This window comes from Eucalyptus grandis, chromosome 6 (genome assembly GCF_016545825.1).
Source record: "Eucalyptus grandis isolate ANBG69807.140 chromosome 6, ASM1654582v1, whole genome shotgun sequence".
NCBI lineage: Eukaryota > Viridiplantae > Streptophyta > Magnoliopsida > Myrtales > Myrtaceae > Eucalyptus > Eucalyptus grandis.
The window spans coordinates 44,430,553-44,458,129 of record NC_052617.1 but is presented as its reverse complement, the minus strand read 5'-3'; the positions used below and the strand labels follow the sequence as shown (position 1 = coordinate 44,458,129).

Sequence of the window (27,577 nt, the reverse complement as noted above, 5' to 3'; positions counted from 1 at the left end):
GGTACCATTAGTGTACTTATCCCGAAGAAAAATACTATTTCTGAAAAGAAATTGTTCGCTGAAATAGAAGCATTATCAAATGAATCTAAGAGTATAACCTTAAGCCTGTCAACTCTGCTTGCTCTCAAATTTGCTTTGATGGTCATTCTTGAGGCATCAAGTGATGCTGGCACGAGTCAATTAGATTTATTCAGCCGTATAAGAGACGTAGCATAAGGAAGTCGATTGATCTTCTACAACTACAAGTCTTCACGTCATTCTCGAAAGAGACAAGAGCATGATGGATTTCTAACAGTCCAGATGGTCTATTCAACTTCTCGAAGTTTACTAAATGATTTCCTAGGTGTGATTGTTCAAAGGTTCAAAGAAGAGATGTTCATGAAGATTTTAGAAGTGTCATTACCCGCAGAAGGGACTATAATGCACAGCTTTTTCTTTTACAGGAATGTTAGTCTCTTTAAGAATCTTTTCTAGTGACTTCCAGAGTCAAATATAATGAGGATGAACCGTTGATACTTACAGAATTTCTGAGACTGCAGCCTCGTCTTCAATCATTTTTATTCTCTGGTTGGTTTGCAGGTTCAATCAGCATGGGAACAGCGGTAGGAGCCTTGATTATTTTTTTGCACTTTACTTCATCTACTATCACAGGGATTTCCAGCGCACTTGATACGTTAACTACGGATCAATCGATGCAACGTGGCAAGAGCATGGTTTCAGCTGGGGGGACTTTCGAACTAGGATTCTTCAGCCTCCATCATCCCCCAAAGCGTTACCTTGGAATATGGTACAAGAAAATAAATCCCATCAAAGTAGTATGGGTTGCCAACAGAGTCAGTCCACTCACTGATTCATCCGGTACTCTGAAGATCACTAGACAGGGAAGTCTCATCCTTCTTGATGGAAACGGGAGTGAAATCTGGTCTTCCAACTCATCAATACCCTCACGTTATCCAGTTGCTCAGCTTCTGGACTCAGGGAATCTTGTTGTGAGAGACTTAGGCAATACTGGTTCTGATAATTTCCTATGGCAGAGTTTTGACTATCCAACTGATACTTTTCTGGCGGGGATGAAGTTAGGAAGGAACAGAATTACGGGCTTTGATCGTTATCTGACATCTTGGAAGAGTGTAGATGATCCTTCTCCAGGTAATTTCTCATACCGACTTGACCCGAATGGGTTTCCCCAGATACTTCTGAAGCAGGGCTCCACTGTCAAGTCTAGGTTAGGACCGTGGATTGGTGTCCGAAATGGTGGAGTGCCTAATTTGAACCCGAATCTGAAGTACACATACGAATTTGTTCTGACTGAGCAGGAGATGTACTGCCACTACCAATTCCTCAACAGGTCAGTGATATCCCGTTTGTACTTGAATCCAGATGGTGTTGTGAAGCGCTTCACATGGGATGACCAAACACAGAATTGGGTTCTATATCTTGTTGGACCATCAGATGTTTGTGACCTTTACACATATTGTGGAGCCTATGCTAGCTGCAAGATCAGTATGTCCCCAGTGTGCAAATGCTTGAATGGATTTTTACCAAAAGTCCAACAAAATTGGAGTTCATTGAACCAGATTGGTTGCGTTAGGATAAACGCTTTGGACTGTAAAAGAGACATATTTAGAAAGTATTCTGGTTTGAAGTTGCCAGACACACGGAGCTCCTGGTTTGACAGGAGCATGGATCTTCAAGAATGTGGAGAAGTTTGCAAAAGGAACTGTTCTTGTACGGCATACTCTAATCTAGATCCTGAAGGTGGAGGAAAGGGATGTTTGCTGTGGTTTGGGGACTTGACTGATATTAGAGAATACGATGAACAGGTGCAAGACATCTATGTTAGGATGTTTGATCTGGATCCAGGTATTATTTTGCTACTAATGAGAAAATTTCCCCAGTCAGTAAACACAGACAGGAAAGCCTCTGGAACAAAACATGGGCACCGAATAATTCTATTTTAATATTCAATAAATCCTATTTCTTGTGGGCTAATTAGGATTATTAACTACCCTCATTACACCTTATCCTTGATGAGGGACTTCGTTCGAGTAACATCCTCACTGTACGCTTTAACAGTTCTGAGTCTCAATGTTTTTGTGCTCCAACGGCTCTTTTGGTCCAGGTCACTCAAGCAGGAAGAAGGGGAAGCTGATCTTAGGCTTGATATCTGGAACATTGCTGCTATTCCTAAGTCTCAGTCTGATGGTGTATGTTCAGAAAAAGAAGGCCGTGCTGAAGCACCTGCAAATTAGACTTTTAACTCAGTTTTCTCTGGTAAATTTTTTAATAATGATTAAATTTTTTCTGGTAAATTTTTTAATGATGATTAACTTTTCTCTGGTAATGTGTAAACTGTTGCTCGATGCTTTCTGCTAGCTTTCGAATGGCTAAGATGCAGGACAATGATACCTACGAAGTCTTTCACTAGAATATTACTGATTTCAAACTTTCTCTATATGCATTTATTTCGGCGTGTAGAATTTAGAGACAAAGGTTCACCATGGCTAAGAATTTAAAACCGTATGTACCTCAGCTTGCTGCAAATTTTATGCAATGTCCCAAACCCCCTACTTTGATTTTTCTTGGGTAAATAAAGCTATATAAAAACAACCTCTACCCTTTTTTCCTGCATAAACTTCCATTCAAAAAGGTTCTGAATCTGACCCTGACCTCAACTCCACCCCTCGACCCACCCTTGTCACTGGACCAAATGCCTAGTTGCTTGAAAGAGAAATGCCTGGAATGATGGAATCGGTTCGACCAAAAATAATTATGCAGGCCCTATGTTGTGCAATGGCTGAAGAATCTGAAAATATGCAACTTGCTGAAGATTTAATTTCATGTCAGATATCAATTGTTCTATCCGATTTGAAAATAAAACAATCTAAATGATCGCGGTCTCTAACCAGAAGGGTGTCAATTTTCTCGAAATGGTTAAATGGCTTTGCGAAAACTTGGAATAAATTCTTTGGAACACAGGGGGGAAGTAACGCATAGATAGCTTTCTCTGTTGGTCTGTGCAAATCCACTGAATTGCTGATTAGTTTGTTCTTTTTCTTGTGTGAGGTTACTGAGGAAAACGTTCTATTTTCCTTGATGTAGGTGGGATATGTACATCACTGGGAGGATCTGAAAATGTGGAATGCGCGGGAGAAGATCCAGAGCTACGGTTATTTGAATTTGCCACAATAGCTAATGCTACAAACAACTTTACAACAGACAACAAGCTTGGAGAAGGTGGTTTTGGACCTGTCTACCGGGTAAAATAAGTAGTGCAAGCCATCTGTATAAAATACATTATGCATCAATGGATTGATTATGCACCTATCTACCCTCTTATGGTAAATAGCATGGATGCACTGTCTCAACATATCGCACAAAAGCAGCTGCACTTGCACCTCAAACATCCAGCGATATATCAGTTCTGATCAATCACAGAAAAGAATTCATTTTGAACAGCCTTGGCTCTCTTGGCTAATGTTGGATGGATTTGCTACCTTACAACCTGGGACATAGCATAATGTAACTACATTGGGAGGATAATTCGCCTAATTTAACTACATTGGAAGAATATGATGAAAAAGAAAGTTTCTGATTCTGTCAATTTACTACAAACATAATCACTTTTTGTGAACTTTCAGGTTTAACTGTGTGCAAAATTTCTGCAAGATATGAGAATGTGAAAAAAGAGGAGAGATAAATTGAACATTAAAGACCAAAAAATACCTGTGAACAAAATAAGTAGTCCTACAATTTATGACTATTTTCAGGGTATGTTGAAGAGCAATCAAGAAATTGCAGTGAAGAGACTTTCAAGGAGTTCAGGCCAAGGACTAGACGAATTCAAAAGTGAAGCCTCACACCTTGCCAGGCTTCAGCACAGAAACCTCGTGAAGCTTCTAGGATGCTGCATTCAGAAAGAAATGTTGCTGATATATGAATACATGCCCAACAAAAGCTTGGATACGTTCATTTTTGGTTTGCTCTCTGTCATGATATATGATGCTCAACATCTCTTAAGCATGCAATACTGAAGTTCTATCTTCTAAGACCTTGCAAACAGTCATCATAGATGATTGTACTGGTGTCTCCATTCTTATGACATGAGATCTCACAAAAACTAAACTTGGAATCGTTGTTCATTTACCAATAGGATAAAGATTGATGAACTCTATAAGAGTAACATTTATCAGCGTGAATCAATTCATCTGTCTTCTTCAAATTGCAGTAATGAACTGTGCAGGCCTTACTTTAAGTACATGAATTGAACTTCTGCAGATCAGGAGCGGAGGAAGCTGCTTGATTGGAGTAAGCGATTTCACATCATCAGTGGAATAGCTCGGGGTCTTCTTTACCTTCACCAAGATTCCAGACTGAGAATAATTCACCGAGATCTAAAAGCTAGCAATGTCTTGCTAGATTGTGAGTTGAATCCTAAGATATCTGATTTCGGGCTTGCTAAAAGTTTTGGAGGAAATGAGACACAAGCATGTACAAAGCGAGTGGCTGGAACACAGTAAGCACTTAAATCACTGCAACGTCTGTGATCAAATGGATATCAAGCTCATTGTACTTGGTGGATTTATTCATGCAGTGGTTACATGTCCCCTGAGTATGCAATTAATGGAGTTTTCTCGGCAAAGTCGGATGTGTTCAGCTACGGTGTTTTGATGCTGGAGATAATTAGTGGGACAAGAAACAGAGGGTTCTCTCACTCAGATCACCCTCAGAATCTTCTTGGACATGTAAGTTTGAAATTCTGTTTTTCTTTTTTTTTTTTTTTTTGGTTCACTAAATATTAAGAACTACGCTTTAATAGATTTGTTTTAATGGGGTCAGGCGTGGAAACTATTTCAAGAAGGAAGATCTATTGAATTTGTTGATCCGGTGGTCGGTAACTCATGTAACGTATCAGAAATCATAAGGACCATGCACATTGGCCTTTATGTGTCCAGAAATGCCCCGAGGACAGGCCAACCATGTACATGGTGATTCTGATGCTGGGAAGCGATATGGCACTGTCCGCCCCAAAAGAGCCTGGATTTTCAGCGAAACAAAAGGGCCTCACGCAAATGCTCGTGTAAGCCAGCCTGAACCATGCTCTCCTAATGAAGTTACCTTGACAGCATTATCCGCTCGGTAGAAGATGCTTTCACCATGATCTCTGACCTCTGATCTGAAGAAGTATATGTTCTATGGCGACATGTACACGTTGTGAAGATGGCAGAGCTAAGTGCTGGAATGTGAGAGAAAGACATCACCAATGATTTACACAGCAACCCAGAACGATTCGTCCCCTTAAATTGTTGCACATTGTTGAACACTTCCGGCTACAAACATTGAAATTTCTTATTGTCCTAGCATTCTGCATTAATACTTTGTCTTATTTTAATGGAAAAGAAAAGGTTATACAAAGTTGAACACCGAAAGGGAAGTTTAAATAACCAGAGAGATGTCATTTCCTCATGACCGGAGACAACAGCGGAGTCAAGGTCTTTTAAGGAAATAAATTTAATTCCTAGGGTGGTTCCTTACCCTGTGAAACTTAGGAGGAGAGCTTCAACGTGGGATTTTAGGCCGTATTCTTTTGGTATTAGTCCTTGGCCAAGATGTACCTATTTTGGATATAGTTGGTTGTTTGGAAATAGCTGTTTACTTTTGTGTAGATTACATATTCTGAGACCTTGAAACCAGAGTTTGTGTAATATCTTGACCAAGTCAAGAGTGATGGGCCCGAAAGAAAAAAAAAAATCAGTGTTGAAAAGTCTGAGAATAGGAAAAAGGGTAAAAAGGACTCGGCCCTTTTCTTTTAAGCCGAGAGCTCGCGCGATGAGAACAGGGAGAGAAAAGAGAGTTGAAAAGTCAAAGAAAGAAAAACAAAATATAAAAAATAAAAGGAGGTTGACATGTCGACAAAGGGGGAAGAAAAAGAAGAAGGGGATGCTCGGCAGAAAAGAAACAGAGCGCCCGAGAGCTCGTGCGCGCAAAAAGAAAAAAGGGAAAGAAGGAAACGGAAGGGGGAAAAAGAAAAGAGGGGTTTTGCACGGGCCCGTCGTGGATGCGTTGCCAATTGAAGTATTAATCATTCTTGTTCATCCAATTGAAGTATTTTTCGGATTTAGGGCTCAAATTCAAAATTTTAAAAAAATCGAGCCGCGAAATCCAATTTTTGAGCTATGAGCTTCGGAATTTAATGAAAATGAGGGTTTATGGAGTTGTAGAGCCGTGGGTTATGACGGATGTCGTTTTTTTGCAACAGTTTTGGCGGAGTGAGATTTTAGGGTTTTACAAGCGAGTTTGCGTTGAGTTTAAGTTTGAATATTTGCTTCGAGTGAGCGATTTGTTGACACATAAGAGTTATTTTGTTAGCTTTTAAGATTAGTTTAGTCAAGCCGTAGTTAAAATAACGTTTTACTTTATTTTGATGATATTTCTCACTTATGGTAGGACAACAAGTTCATTAATTCGAGTGAGCTCTGTTATTTGGTTTGGGATATATCCAAGTGAGTGTTGAGTGGTGTTGTCTCTCTTTTTAATTTGTAAACTCATATTTAAAAAATGAATAGTATGAGGTATATTATATGCACATTGTGAAGTGGCTAAAAGATAAAAAGTACCGGCATAGCATATTTGATGCATAATTTCGGGCATTTATTACGCTTTATTCATTTGAGAATGGTTTGAGGAATGTGTTAAGGAAGGTGTCATGAAAGTTGCAAACTAATTTATGGAAGAGGTCCTTTAAGATATGAATTCTCAAATGGGGTGAAAAATGAATTGTGAATGTTTGAGAGAGGGGATATATATTGGGTTTGCATAACCCTTTTGTGAAAGAGTTGCGTTGACTTGAGTATGGTTTGTGAAATATAATTTGATTGATTATGTGAACCTGATTCATAATATGGATTCTAAATTGGTTTTGTGGAGATAATTAATTGGTGAAAAGTTATATTTTGGTTTGTGAAGGCAATTGTGATATGGATCGATAAGAATTAAGTGTTACACGATTACGTAATTTCGTAGGAGTCACCTTTAGAATATTGTGCCATAGATATGTCTTGATCAAGAACTGAGTGTTGCACGATAGTGCAGACCATTTCTAGAGTCTTGTGGTCAAGGGTTAAGTACTACACGATAACATAATTACGTGTGAACCACTTCTAGAACTTTGTAATATTAACATAACTTCGTGGGAGCCATCTCAAGAGCTAAGTGCTACACGATGATGTGGTTTTGTGGGAGTCACCTCTAGAGCTTAAGATCTAATGTGCTATGAGATTGATTAATAGAATAGACCATTGACGTGTAATACAAGTTTGATTAATGAAATGAACCATTGACGTGTAATATAACAAGTTCAACTACTAAATTGAGCCAATGATACTTGTTTTGATATTATGGACAAATGAGAAATTATGCTTTGTAATTTGTTATATGTTGGATCGACATAAAATGAGTTATATTTTTTAGTTCTATATGTGTAATGTGAAGGTTTGATCTACTTTTAAGATATGTACTACTCAGTGAGTTGTGATTGCTCACGCTTCTCTATCCCAATCTTTTCGGATCCTTCACTTAATGGCTGTTAGAGTGAGAACGTTATTGTGAGAGCTTTTGGGAGTTGGATTATGGTGGTTCGAGGTCACGTTTGTCGGGTGGAAGGACGGCCATGTCATCCTCATCCTTGTTGGATTCGGGTGTTAGAGTTTGAGGCTCCGTCCTCCTCTTGATGGACAGCCGGGTCTGCCTTTTCCCTTTGTGTAGGGTGTTGCATCCAGGCATTGCCTTGACGATCACTCTGCCCTCATTAACCGGCATTTAAAATTACTTGGCATGGAAAAAACACCGGAATTAGAAAGAAACAAAGAAAACTACATTAGTCCACATTGCTTCTATTCTCTAATTTATCTCTCCCCCTCTTTGCTGTAATAATGGGCCCAGCTCAGCCCATTTCCCAACATTTTATTTCCTCTTCTTGAACAGGAATTCAGCGGACAAGAAGCGGTGCGTTTGTGGAGATGGAAAAGAGAGAATTTTCACGCATTCACAATCCAAATAGCCTGACAAGCTGAATCAACTTCGAATGGCAAAGCTGGGTAAGTATTCAAGCTTACTATTCATCTAATCAGATTAATTTTCGAAGTTAGGTCATAAATCTGAAGTTTTATCAATTTTCAACTTTAAGTTTCGATTAAAAAATTGTCGAGCTATGAATATATATATATATATATGAAGTTTATTTCATGGAGGTGTAAGGTTAGAAGGAGCTGGAGCATGAGAGATAGATTTACTAAGATTAAATGACAATCCATGATATTTTCCCAACTAACATAATAAGCAATCAAAATGTTTGAATGCATTTCATCGTGAATTTGATCAGGTTCAAGTCGGATGTGTTGTATTTATCTTTGTTCTTCTTTCATAATTTGAATGCATTTCATCGTGAATTCATTCCCCATCTTTCTTGCCATATCTAAAGATTTATGTTGCACAACAAAAATGATGAGATTGTTAAAGAGTTAGGATAGGCAATTGTCAACGAGTTATAATAGGCAGTCAATAGGAAGTTGGAATTAGTCTAAGTCGATAGCGTATTCAATTTTGGGGGACTAACAAGAATACAAGGATTTTTTTTATGTGGATTCAGAATTAGCAATCTTAACAGTGCCCTGACTTGGAACTTAGTGGCTTTTTCTGATGGCTTTCTATCGGTTCATCAGCCTTGAGATTGCAGGGGTCTTCATTCTTCAGTGATCTCTCTTCTCCCTTTCTTCCGTCTTCTTAGTTCACTCAGCAGATTCGCTGATTTTGAGAACTTGACTGCTTCAAGCAGTATGAAAGCTTTAGTGGCACTTTCCATGTGTCTTGTTCTCTACTCTTGTAATGCCCTTGTTTCCAATGCATTAGATACCATAACAACAAATCAGTCGATTCAAGACAACGAGAACCTACTTTCTGCTGGTGGGACATTTGATCTGGGGTTCTTTAGTGTGGGTGATCCCCCAAAGCGATATCTGGGAATATGGTACGAGAAAATAACCACAATGACAATAGTGGGGGTTGCAAATAGAGTCGCACCCCTTGCGGATGCATCAAGTACTTTGAGGGTTACTAGCCACGGAAGTCTCGTCCTTCTTGACGGGAATGGAAGTGACATCTGGTTGTCAAACTCGCCAATACTGATGCATAATCCATCAGGAAATTTGGTTGTGAGAGATGCAAATGGCAGTGATCCCAATAATTTCCTGTGGCAGAGTTTTGACCATCCTACAGATGTCACACCCCGATTCACAAGAAGAAGGGGCATGACACAACTGTCCTTTTGACACAGCCTCAACGTAACCAAAATTTCAATCCGATATCAACATATATACATCCACATATATATATTTGACAAAAAGGGACAATTGGTTACAATATCATAGTATATCTATAATCCACAAAAATCAAAACAAAAACCTTCTACAAAGACTAGCTTATAGACCTATTAACTATGAATAAGCCATACCCAAAAATTTCCACCACAAAAGTCCTCCCCGAACGAACGCTCACACCTATTCGCGACTCGTTGAAGACCCTGAAAAACAAATAGATGAGAGGAGTGAGCTACCACGGCTCAGTGAGTAACACATTTCTTCTAAGCGAATCGAGAAATCACTATGCACATTTTAAAACACAAACATAACTCACTTTATCATTATACCAAATCATAACTCAAATACCGAAAGTACCAATGGTCGAGTCCATTAGTCAATCTCGTAAAACATGCATCAATGGTCTATTCCATTGATTAATCTCATCAAATCATATCGATGGTCCACTCCATCAACCAAACTCAAATCACACGTCAATGGTCCACTCCATTGACCAATTCATGCTCAAATGTCTAACCATAGTCACGCGTAATGCCCGTGACAAAACGACCAAGATTCCCCCCTTGACAAGGTCTTCACCTATTATTAGCCAGTGGCTCGGCCCACAAGGATATCCTAGAATAGTATGCGCATACCCACACCCCTCAGGGTCCACAGCGACATTGAGCACCAACCACCAATCACAATATCCAGTAATCCAATATAAAAAAAGGAAGTCATATCACAACTCAAAATTCGATATATAAATATCAAAGCATTCTCCAAAACATTTCAAGATTCTTTCACAAAAAAATTCACAAATCCTTTTTCAAACAACCATTCAAATCGAAGTCGGAATATAACTCCTTTCAAACAACAAAAAAATGGCAGTAATAGCTCGATCCTGTTTTATGTAACAAAATATGTTTTTTATCAACTCATGGAATATATAATCCACCACGTTTTTCAAAACATGAGTTTAAAATACAAAGAAGAAATAGTGTCACTCATCTGGGAAAAGCCAAAAATCAACTACGACGCTCATACGAACCAATGCATTCGGATTCCTAACAATTAACGGAAAAATAATATCAAAAGGCCGAATAAAAAGGATATTCTTTTAACAACTCGTCTATACTAAGCCTATTAGTCGATAAAACGACACCTACGCGCCCCAAATGCTTACAATTAGTGGAAACCCATCATTTTCAACTAGGCGCGGCCCATGCGCCAACTTCGTCACGCCATAACTCCCTCCACAAAATTCCGTTTCAAGCCGTCTTCTTTAGAAAGCTCTCTTAACGTGCAACAACAACACTAACTCAGCCGCCCCAAAACAGTACCAAAAACAACAACAAAAATAGACTCGAAGCCACTGTTCGCTACAGTATCAAATTGCGCCCCAACTTCAAAATTCTGTTCGAACAAGCCGCAAGCTCAAATCACGATCCGTAAAATGCTATAGCTTCACAACATCCCAAAGTACCATTTCTAAAAAATATACAGCTTAACAACTCAAAAATCGGGTTTCACCACACAAATATCCAAGAAATCCAAATTTCGAGCCCTAATTGCGGCGATTGCTTCAAGTAAGTGATTAAAGGCTTCAATTTCTTACCGGCCTTGCAAAACACACTTGAGTCGGCTTGATGAGGCATCCGGATCACGAGCCCGCCAATTTTTTTCCCTTTTTCCCTTTTTCCCTTTTTCCTATCTCTTCTTTCTCTCTTCTCCCCTGTTTTGCGTTTTCCCCTGCTTCTGCCGATATTCTTCTCTCTCTCCCTCTTTCTCTCTTTTTAAACTCAGCTAAAGGTTCCACACTTCTCCCTCAGCTTCCTTTTTTGACTTTTCAACCCTTTCTTTTTCTTTTTTTTCTTTTCTTTTCTTTCTTTCTTTCTTTTTAAAGAGCCCATATATTACAACAGATACATATCTAGCCGATATGAAGATAGGATGGAATAGAACATCAGGCTTCAATCGTTATTTAACATCACGGAAGAGCATTGGTGATCCTTCTCCAGCTAACTTCACGTGTCCACTTGATCTGAATGGCTACCCACAACTCCTATTGAAGGGTTCTGACATCAAGTTCAGGTCAGGACCTGGAATCATCTTCGATGGAGTGGCACACCTAGTTTAAATGCAAACCCATTCTACAGGTATGAATTTGTGTTAAATAAGGAAGAGTTGTACTACCGCTACGAGCTCCTCAACAGTTCGGTCATTTCCAGGATGATATTGATGCCCAATGGCATGTTACAGCGATTCACTTGGATTGACAGCAGGGTTGGATGCTTTACCTCACCGTGGCAATAGACCAATGTGACAACTGTGCATCACGCGGTGCCTATGGTAGCAGTGGGGTCGATACTTCCCCACTGTGTAGCTGCTTGAAAGGCTTTGTGACCCGATTTTCTCAAGAGTGGAATATTTTTGGATTGGTCAAATGGGTGTGTGAGGAGAAATCCTTTGGATTGTGAAAAGGACATATTTGTGAAGTATTCTTGGTTAAAATTGCCGGATACTCGGTCTTCCTGGTTTAACGAGGGCATGAATCTTCAAGAATGCAAAGCAGTTTGCATGAAAAATTGTTCCTGTATGGCTTATTCGAGCTTTGACATCCATGATGGAGGAAGTGGTTGCTTGCTGTGGTTCAGCAAGCCGATTGACATTAGAGAGTACAACGACTACGGGCAGGACCTCTACATCTGCATGGCTGCGTCAGAATCAGGTATTCATTTATTATAGACATGAATTTTGCTAGATACTGAAGAGAAAAATGGACACGCATCTTTGAGGGAGAGCTTAGAGAAGTACAATATCAGTGATGCATAGGAAACTCGATTGGTCTTCTACAGGTACAAGTCTTCACGTCATTTTCGAAGATACAAAACCATGATGGACTTCTAACAGTCCAGACAGTCTATTCAACTTTCCAAGTTAGTTTACTACATAATTTCCTGGGTGTTGATTATTCAGAGGTTCAATGAAGAAAATGTTCATGAAGACTTTAAGAGTGTCGTTACCCGCAGAAGGGGCTGTCATACACAGCTTTTCTATCATTGGAATGTTAGTCTCTTTAAGAATCTTTTCTAGTGACTTCCCAAAGTCAAATACAACGAGGATGTCCCCTTGATACTTAAAGAATTTCTGAGACAGCAGCCTAGTCTTTAAACATTTCTATTCTCTGGTTAATTTGCAGGTTCAATCAGCATGGGAACAGTGGTAGGAGCCTTGATTACTCTTTTGTACTTTACTTCATCCTCTGTCACAGGGATTTCCGGTGAACTTGACATTTTAACTATGCATCAATTGATGCAACATGGCAAGAGCATAGTTTCAGCTGGGGGGACATTCGAACTAGGATTCTTCAGCCTCCATTATCCTGCAAAGCATTACCTCGGAATATGGTACAGGAAAATAAATCCCATCAAAGTAAGTATGGGTTGCCAACAGAGTCATTCCACTCACTGATTCATCCAGTACTCTGAAGATCACTAGACAGGGAAGTCTCATCCTTCTTGAGAGTGAAATCTGGTCTTCCAACTCAGCGATGCCCTCACGTTATCCAGTTGCTTCTGGACTCGGAAAATCTCATAGTGAGAGATTTAGGCAATACAGTTAGAGTGCACGTCCAGTGGACTCCACTATATACATATTGTTCGTTTTGAACACTAAGCCCTCACAGGTTTTGTTTCTCTCGGGACAGCCCATACTACCCCATTGTATAATTAAAGGACCCAAGCCTTATAAGTTAGCTTAGGACTCCCTCTCTAGGCGATGTGGGACAAGAGACGTGCCACTTCTTGCGCACGTCCGGGTATTGAGGCGCAAATGCATTGCCATCCCTCTTCCCCGTGCACCGTCGCCTGGGCCGTCACAGGAAGGAACACAATTAGAGGCTTTGATCGTTATCTGATGTCTTGGAAGAGTGTAGATGATCCCTCTCCATGTAATTTCTCATACCAACTTGATCCGAATGGGTTTCCCCAGATACTTCTTAAGCAGGGCTCCGCTGTCAAGTCTAGGTTAGGGCCGTGGATTGGTGTCTGACATGGCGGAATGCTTAATATGAACCCCAATCTGAATTACAAGTATGAACTTGTTCTGACTGAGCAGGAGAGGTACTGCCACAACGAACTCCTCGATAGGTCTGTGATATCCCGTTTGTACTTGAATCCGGATGGTGTTGTGCGGCGCTTCACATGGGTTGACCAAACAAGAATTGGGTTCTATATCTTGTTGGACCATCAGATGATTGTGACCTTTACGCACATTGTCAAGCCTATGCTAGCTGCAACATCAATATGTCCTTAGCGTGCAAATGCTTGAATGGATTTTTACTGAAAGTCCCACAAAATTGGAGTTCCTTGAACCGGACTGATTATGTTAGGATAAACGCTTTGGACTGTAAAAGAGACATATTCAGAAAGTATTCTGGTTTAAAGTTGCCAGACACACGGAGCTCCTGGTCTGACAGAAGCATGGATCTTCAAGAATGTGGAGAAGTTTGCAAAGGAACTGTTCTTGTACGGCATACTCTAATTTAGATGCTGAAAGTGGAGGAAATGGATGTTTGCTGTGGTTTAGGGACTTGACTGATATTAGAGAATACGATGAAGGTGCGCAAGACCTCTATGTTAGGATGTTTGATCTGGATCCAGGTATTATTTTGCTACTAACGAGAAAATTTCCCGGTCAGTAAACACAGACAGGAAAGCCTCAGGAACAAAACATAGACACCGGATAATTCTACCTTTAATATCCAATAAATCCCATTTCTTGTTTGGAGCTCAGCAGAGCCTGATTCCTTCACTCAAGAGACAACAAAGAGCCCAAATCCAAGTCTGTCAACATATTAAATTGAATCCACCTCTTCTTAAAAGCTCAAACCAGTGAGTCATGGGCTAATTAGGATTATTAACTACCCGCATTGCATCATATCCTTGATGAGAGACTTCGGCCCTATTTGGTTCGACTTTTAGAATGAGCTTTGGGACTCTAAAGTCCCTTGCCAAATGCAAACGCGTTTGGTTTGATTTTTTGGGCAACTTTGGCAAGATGCAATTATATCTCCAAATGGTTCTAAGGGCTTTTAGCTCAATGCAAGACTTCTTTCATTTAACACCCTCACTGTACGCTTTAACAGTTCTGATTCAATGTTTTTTGTGCTCCAACGGCTCTTTCAAATGGCTATGATGCAGGACAATGATATCTACGAAGTCTTTCACTAGAATATTGCTGATTTCAAATTTTCTCCATATGCATTTATTTAGGCACGTAGAATTTAGAGACAAAGGTTCACCTTGGCTAAAGAATTTAAAACCGTATGTATTTTATGCAATGTCCCAAACCCCATACTTTGATTTTTCTTCTGTAAATAATGCTATATGAAGAAAAAGAAAAAAAAAACCTCTGCCCTTTTTTTTTCCTGTATAAACTTTCATTCAAAAGGTTCTGAATCTGACCTCGACTCCACCCCTCGACCCACCCTTGTCACTGGGCCAAATGCCTAGTTGCTTGAAAAAGAAATGCCCGAATGATGGAATCGTTTCAACCATAAATAATTGTGCAGGCTGTATGTTGTGCAATGGCTGAAGAATCTGAAAATGTGCAACTTGCTGAAGATTTCATTTCATGTCAGATATTTTTCATTCTATCTTATTTGAAAATAATAATACATCTTAATGATCACGGTCTCTAACCAGAAGGGTGTCAACTTTCTTGAAATGGCTAAATGGCTTTTCGAAAACTTGGAATAAATTCTTTGGAACACAAGGGGGAAGTAATGCATAGATAGCTTTCTTTTGTGGGTCTGTGCAAATCCATTGAATTGTCGATTAGTTTGTTCTTTTTCTTGTGTGATGTTACTGAGTAAAACGTTCTATTTTCCTTGATGTAGGTCAGATATGTACATCAGTGGGAGGATCTGAAAATGTGGAATGCTCGGGAGAAGATCCAGAGCCACGGTTATTTGAATTTGCCACAATAGCTAATGCTACAAACTACTTCGCAACAGACAAGAAGCTTGGAGAAGGCGGTTTTGGACCCGCCTACAGGGTAATAAGCAGTGCAAGCCATCTGTATAAAATACATTATGCCATCCATGGATTGAATATGCACCTATCTACCCTCTTATAGTAAATAGCATGGACGCACTGTCTCAACATATTGCACAAAAGCAGTTGCACTTGCACCTCAAACACTCTGCAATATATCAGTTCTAAACAATCCCAGAAAAGAATTCATTTTGAATAGTCTTGGCTTTCTTGGAAAATGTTGGATGGATTTGCTACCTTACAACCTGGGACATAGCATAATGTAATTACATTGGGAGGATAATTCGCCTAATTTAACTACATTGGGAGAATATGATGAAAAAAGAAAGTTTCCAATTCTGTCAATTTAATACGAACATAATCACTTTTCGTGAACTTTTAGGCTTAACTATGGAAAATTTCTACAAAATTTGAGAATGAGAAAAAAGAGGAGAGATAAATTGAACATTAAATTCCAAAAAATACCTGTGAACAAAACAAGTAGTCCTTCAATTTATGACTATTTTCAGGGTATGTTGAAGAACAGTCAAGAAATTGCAGTGAAGAAACTTTTCAAGGAGTTCAGGCCAAGGACTTCAAAAGCGAAGCCTTACACCTTGCCAGGCTTCAGCATAGAGACCTCGTGAAGCTTCTGGGATGCTGCGTTCAGAAAGAAATGTTGCTGCTATACGAATACATACCCAACAAAAGCTTAGATTCATTCATTTTTGGTTTGATTTCTGTCATGATTCATGATGCTCAACATCTCTGAAGCATGCTATAATGAAGTTCTATCTTCTAAGACTTTGCAAACGGTCATCACAGATGATTGTACTAATGTCTCCATTCTTATGACATGAGATCTCACACAAATTAAACTTGGAATCGTTGCTCATTTACCAATAGGATAAAGATTGATGAACTCTATAAGACTAACATTCATTAGCGTGAATCAGTTCATCTGTCTTCTTCAAATTGCAGTAATGAACTGTGCAGGCCTTACTTAAGTACATGAATTGAACTTCTGCAGATCAGGAGCAGAGGAAGCTGCTTGATTGGAGTAAGCGATTTCACATCATCAGTGGGAATAGTTTGGGGTCTTTTTTACCTTTACCAAGATTCCAGACTGAGAATAATTCACCAAGATCTAAAAGCTAGCAATGTCTTGCTAGATTGTGAGTTGAATCCTAAGATATCTGATTTCGGGCTTGCTAAAAGTTTTGGAGGAAATGAGACACAAGCATGTACGAAGCAAGTGGCTGGAACATAGTAAGCACTTAAATCACTGCAATGTCTGTGATCAATTGGATATCAAGCTCATTGCACTTGGTGGATTTATTCGTGCAGTGGTTACATGTCCCTGCGTATGCAATAAATGGAGTTTTCTCGGCAAAGTCAGATGTGTTTAGCTTTGGCCTTTGGATGCTGGAGATAATTAGTGGGACAAGAAACAGAGGGTTCTCTCACCCAGATCACCCTCTTCTTGGACATGTAAGTTCGAAATTTTTTTTTTTTTTTTGGTTCACCGAATATCAAGAACTACCCTTTAATAGATTGGTTTTCAAGTGGTCAGGCATGGAAACTATTTCAAGAAGGAAGACGGATTGAATTTGTCGATCCGGTGGTCAGTAACTCGTATAACGTATCAGAAATCATGAGGACCATACACGTTGGCCTTTTATGGGTGTGCATGTTTATGTTCTTTATTTTTGTTTATGAACAAAAATTTTGAAAAACAGAAATGTGTTTGTTTGCATTTTTGTTCAAAATCTGTTTTTTGTTCCTGGAACAAAATTGGAACGAAATAATAAACAAAAAAAAAAAAGTTATTTTTTTGTTTTAAACACTTCAAGAACAAATTTTCTATCTCCTATCTTTTCTTCTCTTTTTTTTCTTCTTCTTTTCTTCTTCTTTTTTTTTTGGCCGGTCGCCGGCCTCGGCATTTGGCCGGCGCCTAGCCAAAAGAAGAAAAAAATTAAAAAAAAATAAAAAGAAAAAAGGGAAAAATAAAATAAAAATATTAAAAAATTAAAAGAAACAAAAAAGAATATAAATTTACCAAACGTGTTTCTATTCATTTTTTTATTCCTTGAACAAGTTTACCAAATGCGTCTTTCTTGTCAAAAATTGTTCTAACAGAAATAGTTTTTTTTTTTTTATTTCTATTCCTTGGAACAATTTTTGAACAAACGTTACCAAACGCACCCTATGTGTCGAGAAATGCCCCGAGGACAGGCCAACCATGTACATGGTGATTCTGATGCTAGGAAGCGATATGGCACTGTCCGCCCCAGAAGAGCCCGGATTTTTCAGCAAAATAGAAGGGCCTCACGCCAATGCTCGTGTAAGCCAGCCCGAGCCATGCTCTCCTAATGAAGTTACCTCGACAGCATTATCCGCTCAGTAGAAGATGCTTTCACCATGACCTCTGACCTCTCTGATTTGAAGAAGAATATGTTCTATGGCGACATGTACACGTTGTGAAGATGGCAAAGCCAAGTGCTGGAATGTGAGAGAGTGGCATCACCAATAGGGTACACTGCAAACCAGAACAATTCTTCCCCTCAAATTGTTGCACATTGTAGAACACTTAAGCTACAAACATTGAAATGTCTCATTGTCTTAGCATTCTGCATTAATACTTCGTCTTATTCTAATGGAAAAGAAAAGGTTGTATGAAGCTGAACACCGAAAGGGAAGTTTAAATAACTAGAGAGATGTCATTACCTTAGGGCAGAAGACAACAGAGAATTGAGGTCTTATAAGGAAATAAATTTAATTCCTAGTGTGGTTCCTTACCCGGTGACACTTAGGAGGAGAGCTTCAACATGGGATTTTAGGCCATATTCTTTCGGTAGTCATTGGCCAAGATGTACCTATTTTGGGTATGGTTGGTTGTTTGGGAATAGCTGTTTGGAGACGTACTTTTGTGTAGATTACATATTCTGAGACATTGCAACCAGAATTTGAGGCTTCGTCCTCCTTGATGGACAGCCGGGTCTCCTTTTCTCCCTTGTGTAGCGTAGGGTGTTGGGTCCGGGCCTTGCCCTGAGGATCACTCTGCCCTCATTAACCGGCATTTAAAATTACTTAGCATGGAAAAAAAACACGGAAAAAAGAAAGAAATAAAAAAAACCACCACATTAGTCCACATTGCTTCTATTCTCTAATTTATCTCTCCCCTCTTTGCTGTAATAATGGGCTCAGCTCAGCCCATTTCTAAAAGCCCAAGCCCAACATTTCATTTCCTCTTCTTGAAGAGGAATTCGGCGGAGAAAAAGAGGTGCGTTTGTGGAGATGGAAAAGAAAAGAGGAAAAAGCAGAATTTTCACGATCCAGATAGCCTGACCAGCCGAATCAACTTCAAATTGTAGAGTCGGGTAAGTATTCAAGCTTATTATTTATTTAATGGATTAAATTTCGAAGTTAGGTCATAAATTTGAAGTTTTATCAATTTTCAATTTTAAGGTTCAATTGAAAAGTTGTTGAGCCGTAGATATATATATGAAAATAAAAGTTTATTTTGTGGAGCTATAAGGTTAAAAGGAGCATGAAAGATTCAATAAGATTAAACGGCAAGCCATGATGCTTTTTCAATTGATATGCTAGGCAATGAAAATGATTGTTATCAATAAAACCTAAATGGCCAATTGATATTAAAGATCTTAATCTAGCGGAAGAAGCATGATCTAATTGAGAAGTACTCCGATTATATGAACTAAGGACTTGCATCCTTACCAAACACTGCAAAATGTATTTAATTCGGCCTGTCAAGTTTGAACTTTTCCTCATCTTTTCTTCCACGTTTTCAATTTTTTTCTGCTTTTGACTAGTTGACCAGTCAACACGGCAATATTACATCTTGAATAAGGCACGTCAACTTCATAAGGGGAGAAAAATCGTCCGACAACTAGCAAATAAAAGTTCATACATCTGTAGCACAAAAGTGAAAACAAAATAAACCCAAATTGTTAAACTTTAATCTTTTCTTTCCCCACTCATTTTCGTTAATTTTCATTAACTAATCAAGTTCGAGTTGGATGTGTTGTATTTACCTTTGTTCTTCTTTCATAAATTTTTGTCATGAATTCATTCTCCATCTTTCTTGCCATATCTAAAGATTTATGTAGCACAATAAAATGATGATATTGTCAAAGAGTTAAGATAGGCAATCAATGGGCAGTTAGAATTAGTCTAAGTTGATGGCCTGTTCAATTTTGGGGACTCACAAGAATACAAGGATTTTTTATGTCGATGTCACAATTAGTAGCCTTGTCGGTCTGACTTGGAACTTAGTGGCTTTTTCTGATGGCTTTACATCAGTTCATCGAAAAAGCCTATGGCTCCAGAGCAGCCTTGAGACTGCAGGGGTCTTGATTCTTCATTGATCTCTCTTCTTCCTTTCTTCTGTCTTCTTACCTCACTCAGCAGATTCGCTGATTTTGAGAACTTGACTGCTTCAAGCAGTATGAAGGCTTTTGTGGCGCTTTCCATGTGTCCTGTTCTCTTCTTCTCTTGTAATGCCCTTCTTTCCAATGCACTAGATACCATAACAATGAATCAGTCGATTCGAGATGGCGAGAACCTACTCTCTGCTGGTGGGACATTTGAGCTGGGGTTCTTCAGTGCAGGCAATCCCCCAAAGCGGTATCTGGGAATATGGTACAAGAAAATAACCACAACGACAATAGTGTGGGTTGCAAATAGAGTCGCACCCCTTGCGGATGCATCAGGTACTTTGAGGATTACTAGCCGCGGAAGTCTCGTCCTTCTCAACGGGAAAGGAAGTGATATCTGGTCGTCGAACTCGACAATACTGGTGCGTAATCCAGTTGCACAGCTCTTGGATTCAGGAAATCTGGTTGTGAGAGATGCAGATAGCAGTGATCCCAATAATGTCCTGTGGCAGAGTTTTGACTATCCTACAGATACATTTCTAGCCGGTATGAAGATAGGATGGAATAGAACTTCAGGCTTCAATCGTTATTTAACATCATGGAAGAGCATTGATGATCCTTCTCTGGGCAACTTCACGTATCAAATCGATCCGAACGGCTACCCACAACTCCTACTGAAGCAGGGTTCTGACATCAAGTTCAGGTCAGGACCATGGAATGGTCTTCGATGGAGTGGCACGCCTAATTTAAATCCAAACCCATACTACAGGTACGAATTTGTCTTAAATGAGGAAGAGATGTACTACCGCTACGAGCTCCTCAACAGTTCGGTCATTACCAGGAAGTTATTGATGCCCAATGGCATGGTACAGCGATTTACTTGGATTGACCGAACACATGGTTGGATGCTTTACCTCACCGCGCCAATAGACCAATGTGACAACTATGCATCGTGTGGTGTCTATGGTACCTGTAGGGTCGATACTTCCCCAGTGTGTAGGTGCTTGAAAGGCTTCGTGCCCCGATTTTCTCAAGAATGGGATATTTTGGATTGGTCGAATGGGTGTGTGAGGAGAAATCCTTTGGATTGTGAAAAGGACATATTTGTGAAGTATTCTTGGGTAAAATTGCCAGATACTCGGTCTTCCTGGTTTAATGAGAGCATGAATCTTCAAGAATGCAAAGTAGTTTGCATGAAAAATTGTTCCTGTATGGCTTATTCGAACTTAGACATCCGAAATGGAGGAAGTGGTTGCTTGCTGTGGTTCAGCGAGCTGATTGACATTAGAGAGTACAACAACTATGGGCAGGACCTCTACATCCGGATGGCTGCGTCAGAATCAGGTATTGTAGACATGAATTTGCTAGATACTGAAGTGGAAAATGGACACACATCTTTGAGGGAGAGCTTACAGAATTGTAATGTCAGTGATACCTAGTTCTTACTCCTGATCCTGTGTGCTCCTGCTTCTTCTCTTAGCTTTACTACCGTCACCCCAAAAGAAGCATAAGCTGGTCATGGGCTTGGCAGTTTCTTTCGGGTCTGTCTTCCTCATTCTGGTCCTCATCATCTGTGTTCGACAATGCAAGAAGAAGAAAATGGAGATTCCTGAAGGTAAACCGTACTTCATGATACAGTACTGTCAGATTTTGTATTCTGCTTCTTATCATACCCAGTTTTTACATTAGCCATTTCGTCACTTACAAGTAGGTACCCAATGCCAAATCTATTATTGCGCACGAGAATTTCTTGTCTCGTGTTCATTACATTAGTTACTCTTGCAGAAGTGAAGTTTCTTTTCAATTAGACTATTATTGGAGGGGATTCTGCATTCATGTCACATTCAGCATTCATCCTCACCAAGCCCAACAGTTATAAGATTTTCTATTTATTTTATCCCACTATTCCTTATCACCAGTGAGAGGTCACTAAAAGATTCCATGATGAACTGACAAAGTCAGTCTCAACCATATTGTTCAATGCATTTGTGTGTCAGTGTCAAATGTGCGAAACAATGACAAACCACTAGCAATCACGATCATATTATCCTAATATGTTCGCAATTCGATGCTTTCATATTTAGCAATGAGCATGCCTTTGTAGCATCATAGTTGAAGGAAATGTGAATTAATGCAGAAGCCACCCAGAGATATTTGCAAATCAATTTCATATAATATGTGCACCAGCTAAAAAGGACAGTTTTTGAATCAGGAGACAACTGTGAAAACCAGGAGAAAGACCTTGAGTTGCCACTATTTGACTTGTCTACAGTAGCTCTTGCTACCAGTTACTTTTCAACCGACAATAAGCTTGGAGAAGGTGGTTTTGGACCTGTCTACAAGGTACAAACATTATGCGTACTATTCTCGAGAAGGACATTGTTGCTATGTGAGGATTACAAAGTACAGCCTCGCTGTTGCATTTGCATAATTTGCTCGAGAAAATATTTCTGAATATGTTGATGAGAGGCTGAACAACTAGATCCCAAAAAATTTAGTTACTGTGAGTGGAATTCTAGCGAGAAAAAGAGTAGGCAAGGAATTATTTTCACTAAACAAGTTGACCATATGCAGGGTGTGTTGAGGGGTGGTCAAGAAATTGCGGTGAAGATGCTGTCAAGGAACTCAAGACAAGGGCTGCATGAGTTTAAAAATGAAGTTCTATATGTTTCCAAGCTACAGCACCGGAACCTAGTGAAGCTTCTAGGATGTTGCATTGAGGAAGAGAATATTTTGATCTATGAATTCATGCCCAACGGGAGCTTGGACTCATTTCTCTTTGGTTTGTTTACTTTCTCAGTTCCTTAGAAGCGTGAATTTTGTGAAAGCTCCAAAATACTGCCACTAAAGTAGCATATTAGAAAATGAATAAATTGATGCCTTGCTCCTTGTAAGTTATTCTTAATGTGAAATGAATTTTTGACAGATCCAACGCAGAGGGAGCAACTGGACTGGTCAGCTTGTTTCAACATCATCAATGGAATTGCTAGGGGGCTTCTTTACCTTCATCAAGATTCTAGACTCAGGATCATTCACAGAGATGTGAAAGCTAGCAATGTATTATTAGATTATGAGATGAATCCTAAGCTCTCTGATTTTGGCCTGGCTAAAAGCTTCACAGGGAATGAGACACAGGCAAATACTAACAGAGTGGTTGGAACATAGTAAGTATTTTTCAATGCAGAAAGTGATGACCTCTGTGCTCAATTCGCTTTCAAACTGATGGTTTCAATACATCAATTTGTGCAGTGGTTACATGTCTCCAGAGTATGCTCTTGATGGAGTTTTCTCAACAAAATCTGATGTCTTTAGCTATGGTGTATTGGTGCTCGAGATTGTAAGCAGGAAGAGAAACAGAGGGTTTCATCATCCAGACCACGATCATAATCTTCTTGGACATGTAAGTTCATAATATTGTTCACCTTCCAGCCAAAGAATTGTTCCTAATGGTTGGTTTCAATGTGATCAGGCTTGGAGACTATTCACAGAAGGCAGGTCCATGCAGTTGCTTGACCAGTTGGTTGCGAACTCATGCAGTACTTCTGAAGCATTGCGCTCTATTCATATTGGCCTATTGTGCGTGCAGCGATGCCCTGATGATAGGCCGAGTATGTCCACTGTTGTTATGATGCTAGGAAGCGACATCGAATTGCCTCTTCCAAAAGAGCCAGGGTTTTTCAATGAAAGGAATCTACTCCAAGAAAACACTTCACAAAGTCAACCAAATGAAATGACCATGACAGTGTTATATGCTCGATAAGAGAGTCATGGCCATGACTTGCATTCTTTCTCTTTCTGTGAGCCATACACTCCCGTGTGGAAAATCAAAGTAAAAGCTCTTCAATGTCCTCCTCTAGCTATACTTCCAAAAAATACCGCATCTCTCATTTGGCTGCAGGTTGAATGTGCATGGAATGTCTTTAGATCTATAGATTCTGATATCCTCTTTTACAAATTTGTATTAGAAAGGCCAAGAGTTCCCGTTCAAGGGCATCTTCCCCAAAACCCTGCATCGTTGGCCCAAAAAGAAAAATCTCGTCAACTCTATATCTTCCATAAGTTCAGCACTTAATAGGACTGTTATAGCAACGGCCCCCGTTCACTGGGGATCTCCACTTCAGAGAACAAATTTCTATCTGATTGAGTTCCCTATCACCATCAAAATCACTTTCCTTCAAGAATGATGGCATGGAATCGGCACATAAACCTGGTCTATGTCGATTTCATACCAAAATTTGTGTAACGATGATTTTGAACTAAAACAGGGTCCTAGTTCACACTAAATAGAAATAAGGGAATAATCACCCGTTTCTTGGAAAGATAGGAAGTAGTTTGGGCTGGGGGCACGCACGGCCGAGTTGGTCGTTTGCATGGCTAGAATCTTGAACCATGCCAGATTTTAAACTTGGAATTGGGAGCTCACACACCTTGGCCCTAAAACTGGCGACCTCGAAGACCTGCCAAACTCACCAGTAGTTTGGGCTGGGGGCGTGCACTGCCAAGTTTGGTTCTATTACGACTGTCGATGAAAAACAGAATAAGTGCACATGGATGCCAAAATTCTATTAGCTGCGAATGCAGTATAAAAGACCTGGGAAACTCACCAGCATGAATTAAGTTGTTTCGGGTTTGGGAACAATTAATTTCAACTCTGGATAATTCTTACTGATGCAAGAGGAGTGCCGGACACCTCAAGTGTCAAAACTTGGCACAGATGGGAATATAAGTGCCATGAAAGATATGTCACTTTTATTTAATATTAGACCTCTTTTTTAAATATTGGACCTTAAGAGCCAACTCAGGTGAGGCTTAATTTTGAGATGTGGTCGCCTAGGTCCAACTCTTCAAAGTACAGTAAGACTGATGGTGATCTTTATTTGGTGAAACAAGTTGTGAAATGTGTCGAAATTAGCTCTCAAAAGCGTCAGACTTGATGGATTCAAGACATGGTGGCGTGTGTTGATACCTTTGGTGGCCGGTTTTTGAGAAATACTTTAGAATCTGGCTAGTCTAAGGGCAACGAGCCTGATGGTGGAGTCTTCAGTGAAGGAGTCTTGAGCTGCAATTGAAGCTACTGCTTTGGCACAGAGTTGGGAACGGCTTGCATTGAATAGACTTGACTAGGCTCTTTCTCAAATAATAGTGATAGCTCTGATACTAAATTAAGATTTGTGAATGAAGAGAAAAATAATATTGTGTCATCACTAAACAAAGAGCACAAGATATGACCACGAAAAAAAAAAAACAGAGAGCACATGAGCCTATTTATAGGGTTTACAAAATAACTATCTAGGGTAAAGTAATAAGATATTACAATATCAGATACAATCAATTAGGATTAACCACGGATATCTCCTGATATCTGTCAATGATTTCTAGCAATTATGATGGCCATTTTAGATTTAACTTCTATACGTTCATTGGCAATTTGACCACCTGGTTTGTCACATTCCTTCATCACTTAACGAATCCGTTCCTTGTTCAACTGTTCCAAAAAATTCTAACGGGAGATCAAGATGTAGGTAAGAACCTGAAAGCTTGATTCCAAAAAGCCAAACCTACAGTGGGTGAAATTAGGGTGAAAATTTAATTTTTCATTAAGAGGCAAAGTTGAACTTCTGCAAGGTGTGTCGGAGGATCGTAAAGAAATTGCAGCGAAGAAGCTCTCAAGGAACTTGAGGCAGTGCCTGCACAAATACAAAATGAATTTCTTTCTGTTTCCATGCTTCAGCATTGCAACCTTGTGAAGCTTCTAAGATGCAGCATTCAGGAAGAAACTCTGTTAATCTATGAATTCCTGCCCACAGAAGCCTGGCCTCATTTCTCTTTGGGTTGCTTTCTTCCTCCATTCATGGGAAGCGTGCTGGAAGTTTTGTATAAGCCCAAAGATACTCTTTCTTGATGATTTTACCGATTAATGGAGGCTTTTGACGAATGGTCCAGTGATTAGACCGGGCATGTCGACCTCATGTATACCAGTGCAAAGGGAAACTTACTAGAGCAGCATCAGTTAGCAAAATGATGGACTCGATGCCTTATTTACTTCTCCCCGTACGTTGCTAGATGTGCAGACTTTACTAATGCAAATGACTTGTTGACGGATGAAACGCACAGGAAGCTGCTAGAGTAGTGAAGCCGCTTTCACTTCATCAATGGAATAGCTAGGTGACCTCTTTACCTTCATCAAGATTCCAGACTCAGGATTATTGACAGAGATGTAAAGCTAGCAATGCAACGCTAGATTATGAGATGAATCCCGAGATATCTGATTTTGGCTTGGCTAAGAGCTTTCCAGAGAATGAGACAGAGGCAAGCACTAACAGAGTAATTGGAACATAGCAAGAAAATGCAGAAAGTTACGATGTTTGTGCTCCAATGGCTTGATCACTGATGGTCTTTCAATGCTTTGGTTTCTGCAGTGGTTACATGTACGGAGTATGCCATCGACCAAATTTTCTGAATGAAATTCGATGTCTTCAGCTCTGGTGTTGTGGTGCTCGATATGGTTAGCAGGGAAAGAAACGGAGGCTTCGGTATCCTGCCCACACTCATAATATTCTTGGACATGTAAGTTCCAAGACTTTTCGCCTTCCAACATCAAGAATCCCCTCTTATGTTTTGGCGTCAATTTGGACAGCTTGGAGACTATTTACAGACGGCAGGTTCATGGAATTCCTTGATCATTTTGTCAAAAATTCAACGTTAATATATTTAAATGTTATATCACGCTTTCATCTAACGGCTTTTTCCAAAAGAGCCAAGTTGTTTCAATGAGAGGGAGCTGCTTCAAGAACAAAATTCTTCTAGCTAGTTATCACCTTCTCCAAACGAGATCACCATGACAACTGTTCTATGCTTGATGGACGACAGCTTGCGTGATCTAGCTCCGAGGATAACTGCCAAAAAATTCTGGCACAGTGAAAGAAATGCATTACTTTTCGACCACACGTTCTCCTTCTAATCCTCCAAAAAACCAACTTTATGTAGAACTCTGTATTCCAACATGGTGCTTCAGAGATCAGACCCTCCTCAAAATGAGTGTGTTGACTTTTTACTGTAACATCCCGGGCCCACAATATTGTCCGCCCTGGCGCGAACGCACCGCTATTCCAACATGGTGCTTCAGAGATCAGACCCTCCTCAAAATGAGTGTGTTGACTTTTTTATCGTCCATTTGTGTCCCAATATTGTCCGCTTTGGGTCCCACGCGCGGACGAACCGCCATCCCAGCCACGGTCTTTTCCCTCACGGCTTTAAAACGCGTTACACAGGTTAGAGGAACCCAAGCTTATAAGCTGACCAAGATCTCCCTCCCTAGGCGATGTGGGACAAGAGAGGAGGTTATTACACTCTCTACCACATCGCCTAGGGAGGAAATCTTGGTCAGCTTATAAGCTTGGTTCCTCTAACCCGCGTAACGCGTTTTAAAGCCGTGAGGAAAAAGACCGTGGCTGGATGGCGGGGTGCGTCCGCGCCAGGGCGGGTGACCCAAAGCGGACAATATTACACAGTGGGACCCGGGATGTTACAAGTGGTATCGTGCCGACTCCCGATCACATGTGGGGACCACAAATTGAATGCTGTTCGATGCCCGTGGGGCCATAGCGAGGACGCTATTCTGTTAAGAGGTGGAGAGTGTAATAACCTCCTCTCTTGTCCCACATCACCTAGGAAGGGAGGTTTTGGTCAGCTTATAAGGCTTTGGTCCCTCTAACCTATGTAACGCGTTTTAAAGCCGTAGGGAAAGGGGTGGTTCATCCGCGTCAAAAGACCGTGTAACGCGTTTTAA

The 27,577-nt window shown here is 40.0% G+C and overlaps 2 protein-coding genes across 2 annotated transcripts; both read left to right on the top strand.

Moving 5' to 3' along the window:
• Window positions 1–489: 489 nt before the first annotated feature.
• LOC104450177 lies at window positions 490–17,975 on the top strand. Its single transcript, XM_039314597.1, is given in 27 exon segments — window positions 490–1,863; window positions 2,123–2,274; window positions 2,980–2,986; window positions 3,103–3,260; window positions 3,771–3,978; window positions 4,279–4,516; window positions 4,595–4,745; window positions 4,840–4,939; window positions 4,942–5,040; window positions 5,043–5,139; window positions 8,786–9,255; window positions 11,279–11,452; window positions 11,455–11,637; window positions 11,640–11,782; window positions 11,784–12,084; window positions 12,556–12,788; window positions 13,473–13,662; window positions 13,904–14,017; window positions 15,229–15,413; window positions 15,922–15,961; window positions 15,964–16,122; window positions 16,422–16,474; window positions 16,476–16,660; window positions 16,739–16,746; window positions 16,749–16,882; window positions 16,965–17,068; window positions 17,597–17,975. Coding segments are annotated over 27 exon segments (5,361 nt in total). The 5' UTR covers window positions 490–590; the 3' UTR covers window positions 17,799–17,975.
• A 1,758-nt stretch (window positions 17,976–19,733) lies between these two features.
• LOC104416409 (G-type lectin S-receptor-like serine/threonine-protein kinase At4g27290) lies at window positions 19,734–23,650 on the top strand. Its single transcript, XM_039314794.1, has 7 exons — window positions 19,734–21,132; window positions 21,269–21,403; window positions 22,001–22,131; window positions 22,363–22,570; window positions 22,715–22,952; window positions 23,038–23,188; window positions 23,258–23,650. Exons 1-7 carry the CDS (start codon window positions 19,860–19,862, stop codon window positions 23,546–23,548), a joined length of 2,427 nt encoding a protein of 808 aa, XP_039170728.1. The 5' UTR covers window positions 19,734–19,859; the 3' UTR covers window positions 23,549–23,650.
• Window positions 23,651–27,577: the final 3,927 nt, after the last annotated feature.

What these genes read in the sequence shown, in the direction of transcription:
- LOC104416409 (XM_039314794.1), top strand. Translation starts at nt 19,860, where the DNA reads ATGAAGGCTTTTGTGGCGCTTTCCATGTGTCCTGTTCTCTTCTTCTCT. An exon ending in GATGGCTGCGTCAGAATCAG is followed by an intron (nt 21,133 to 21,268) that starts GTATTGTAGACA and finishes TTCTTCTCTTAG; the next exon opens with CTTTACTACCGTCACCCCAA. An exon ending in CTTGGACTCATTTCTCTTTG is followed by an intron (nt 22,571 to 22,714) that starts GTTTGTTTACTT and finishes AATTTTTGACAG; the next exon opens with ATCCAACGCAGAGGGAGCAA.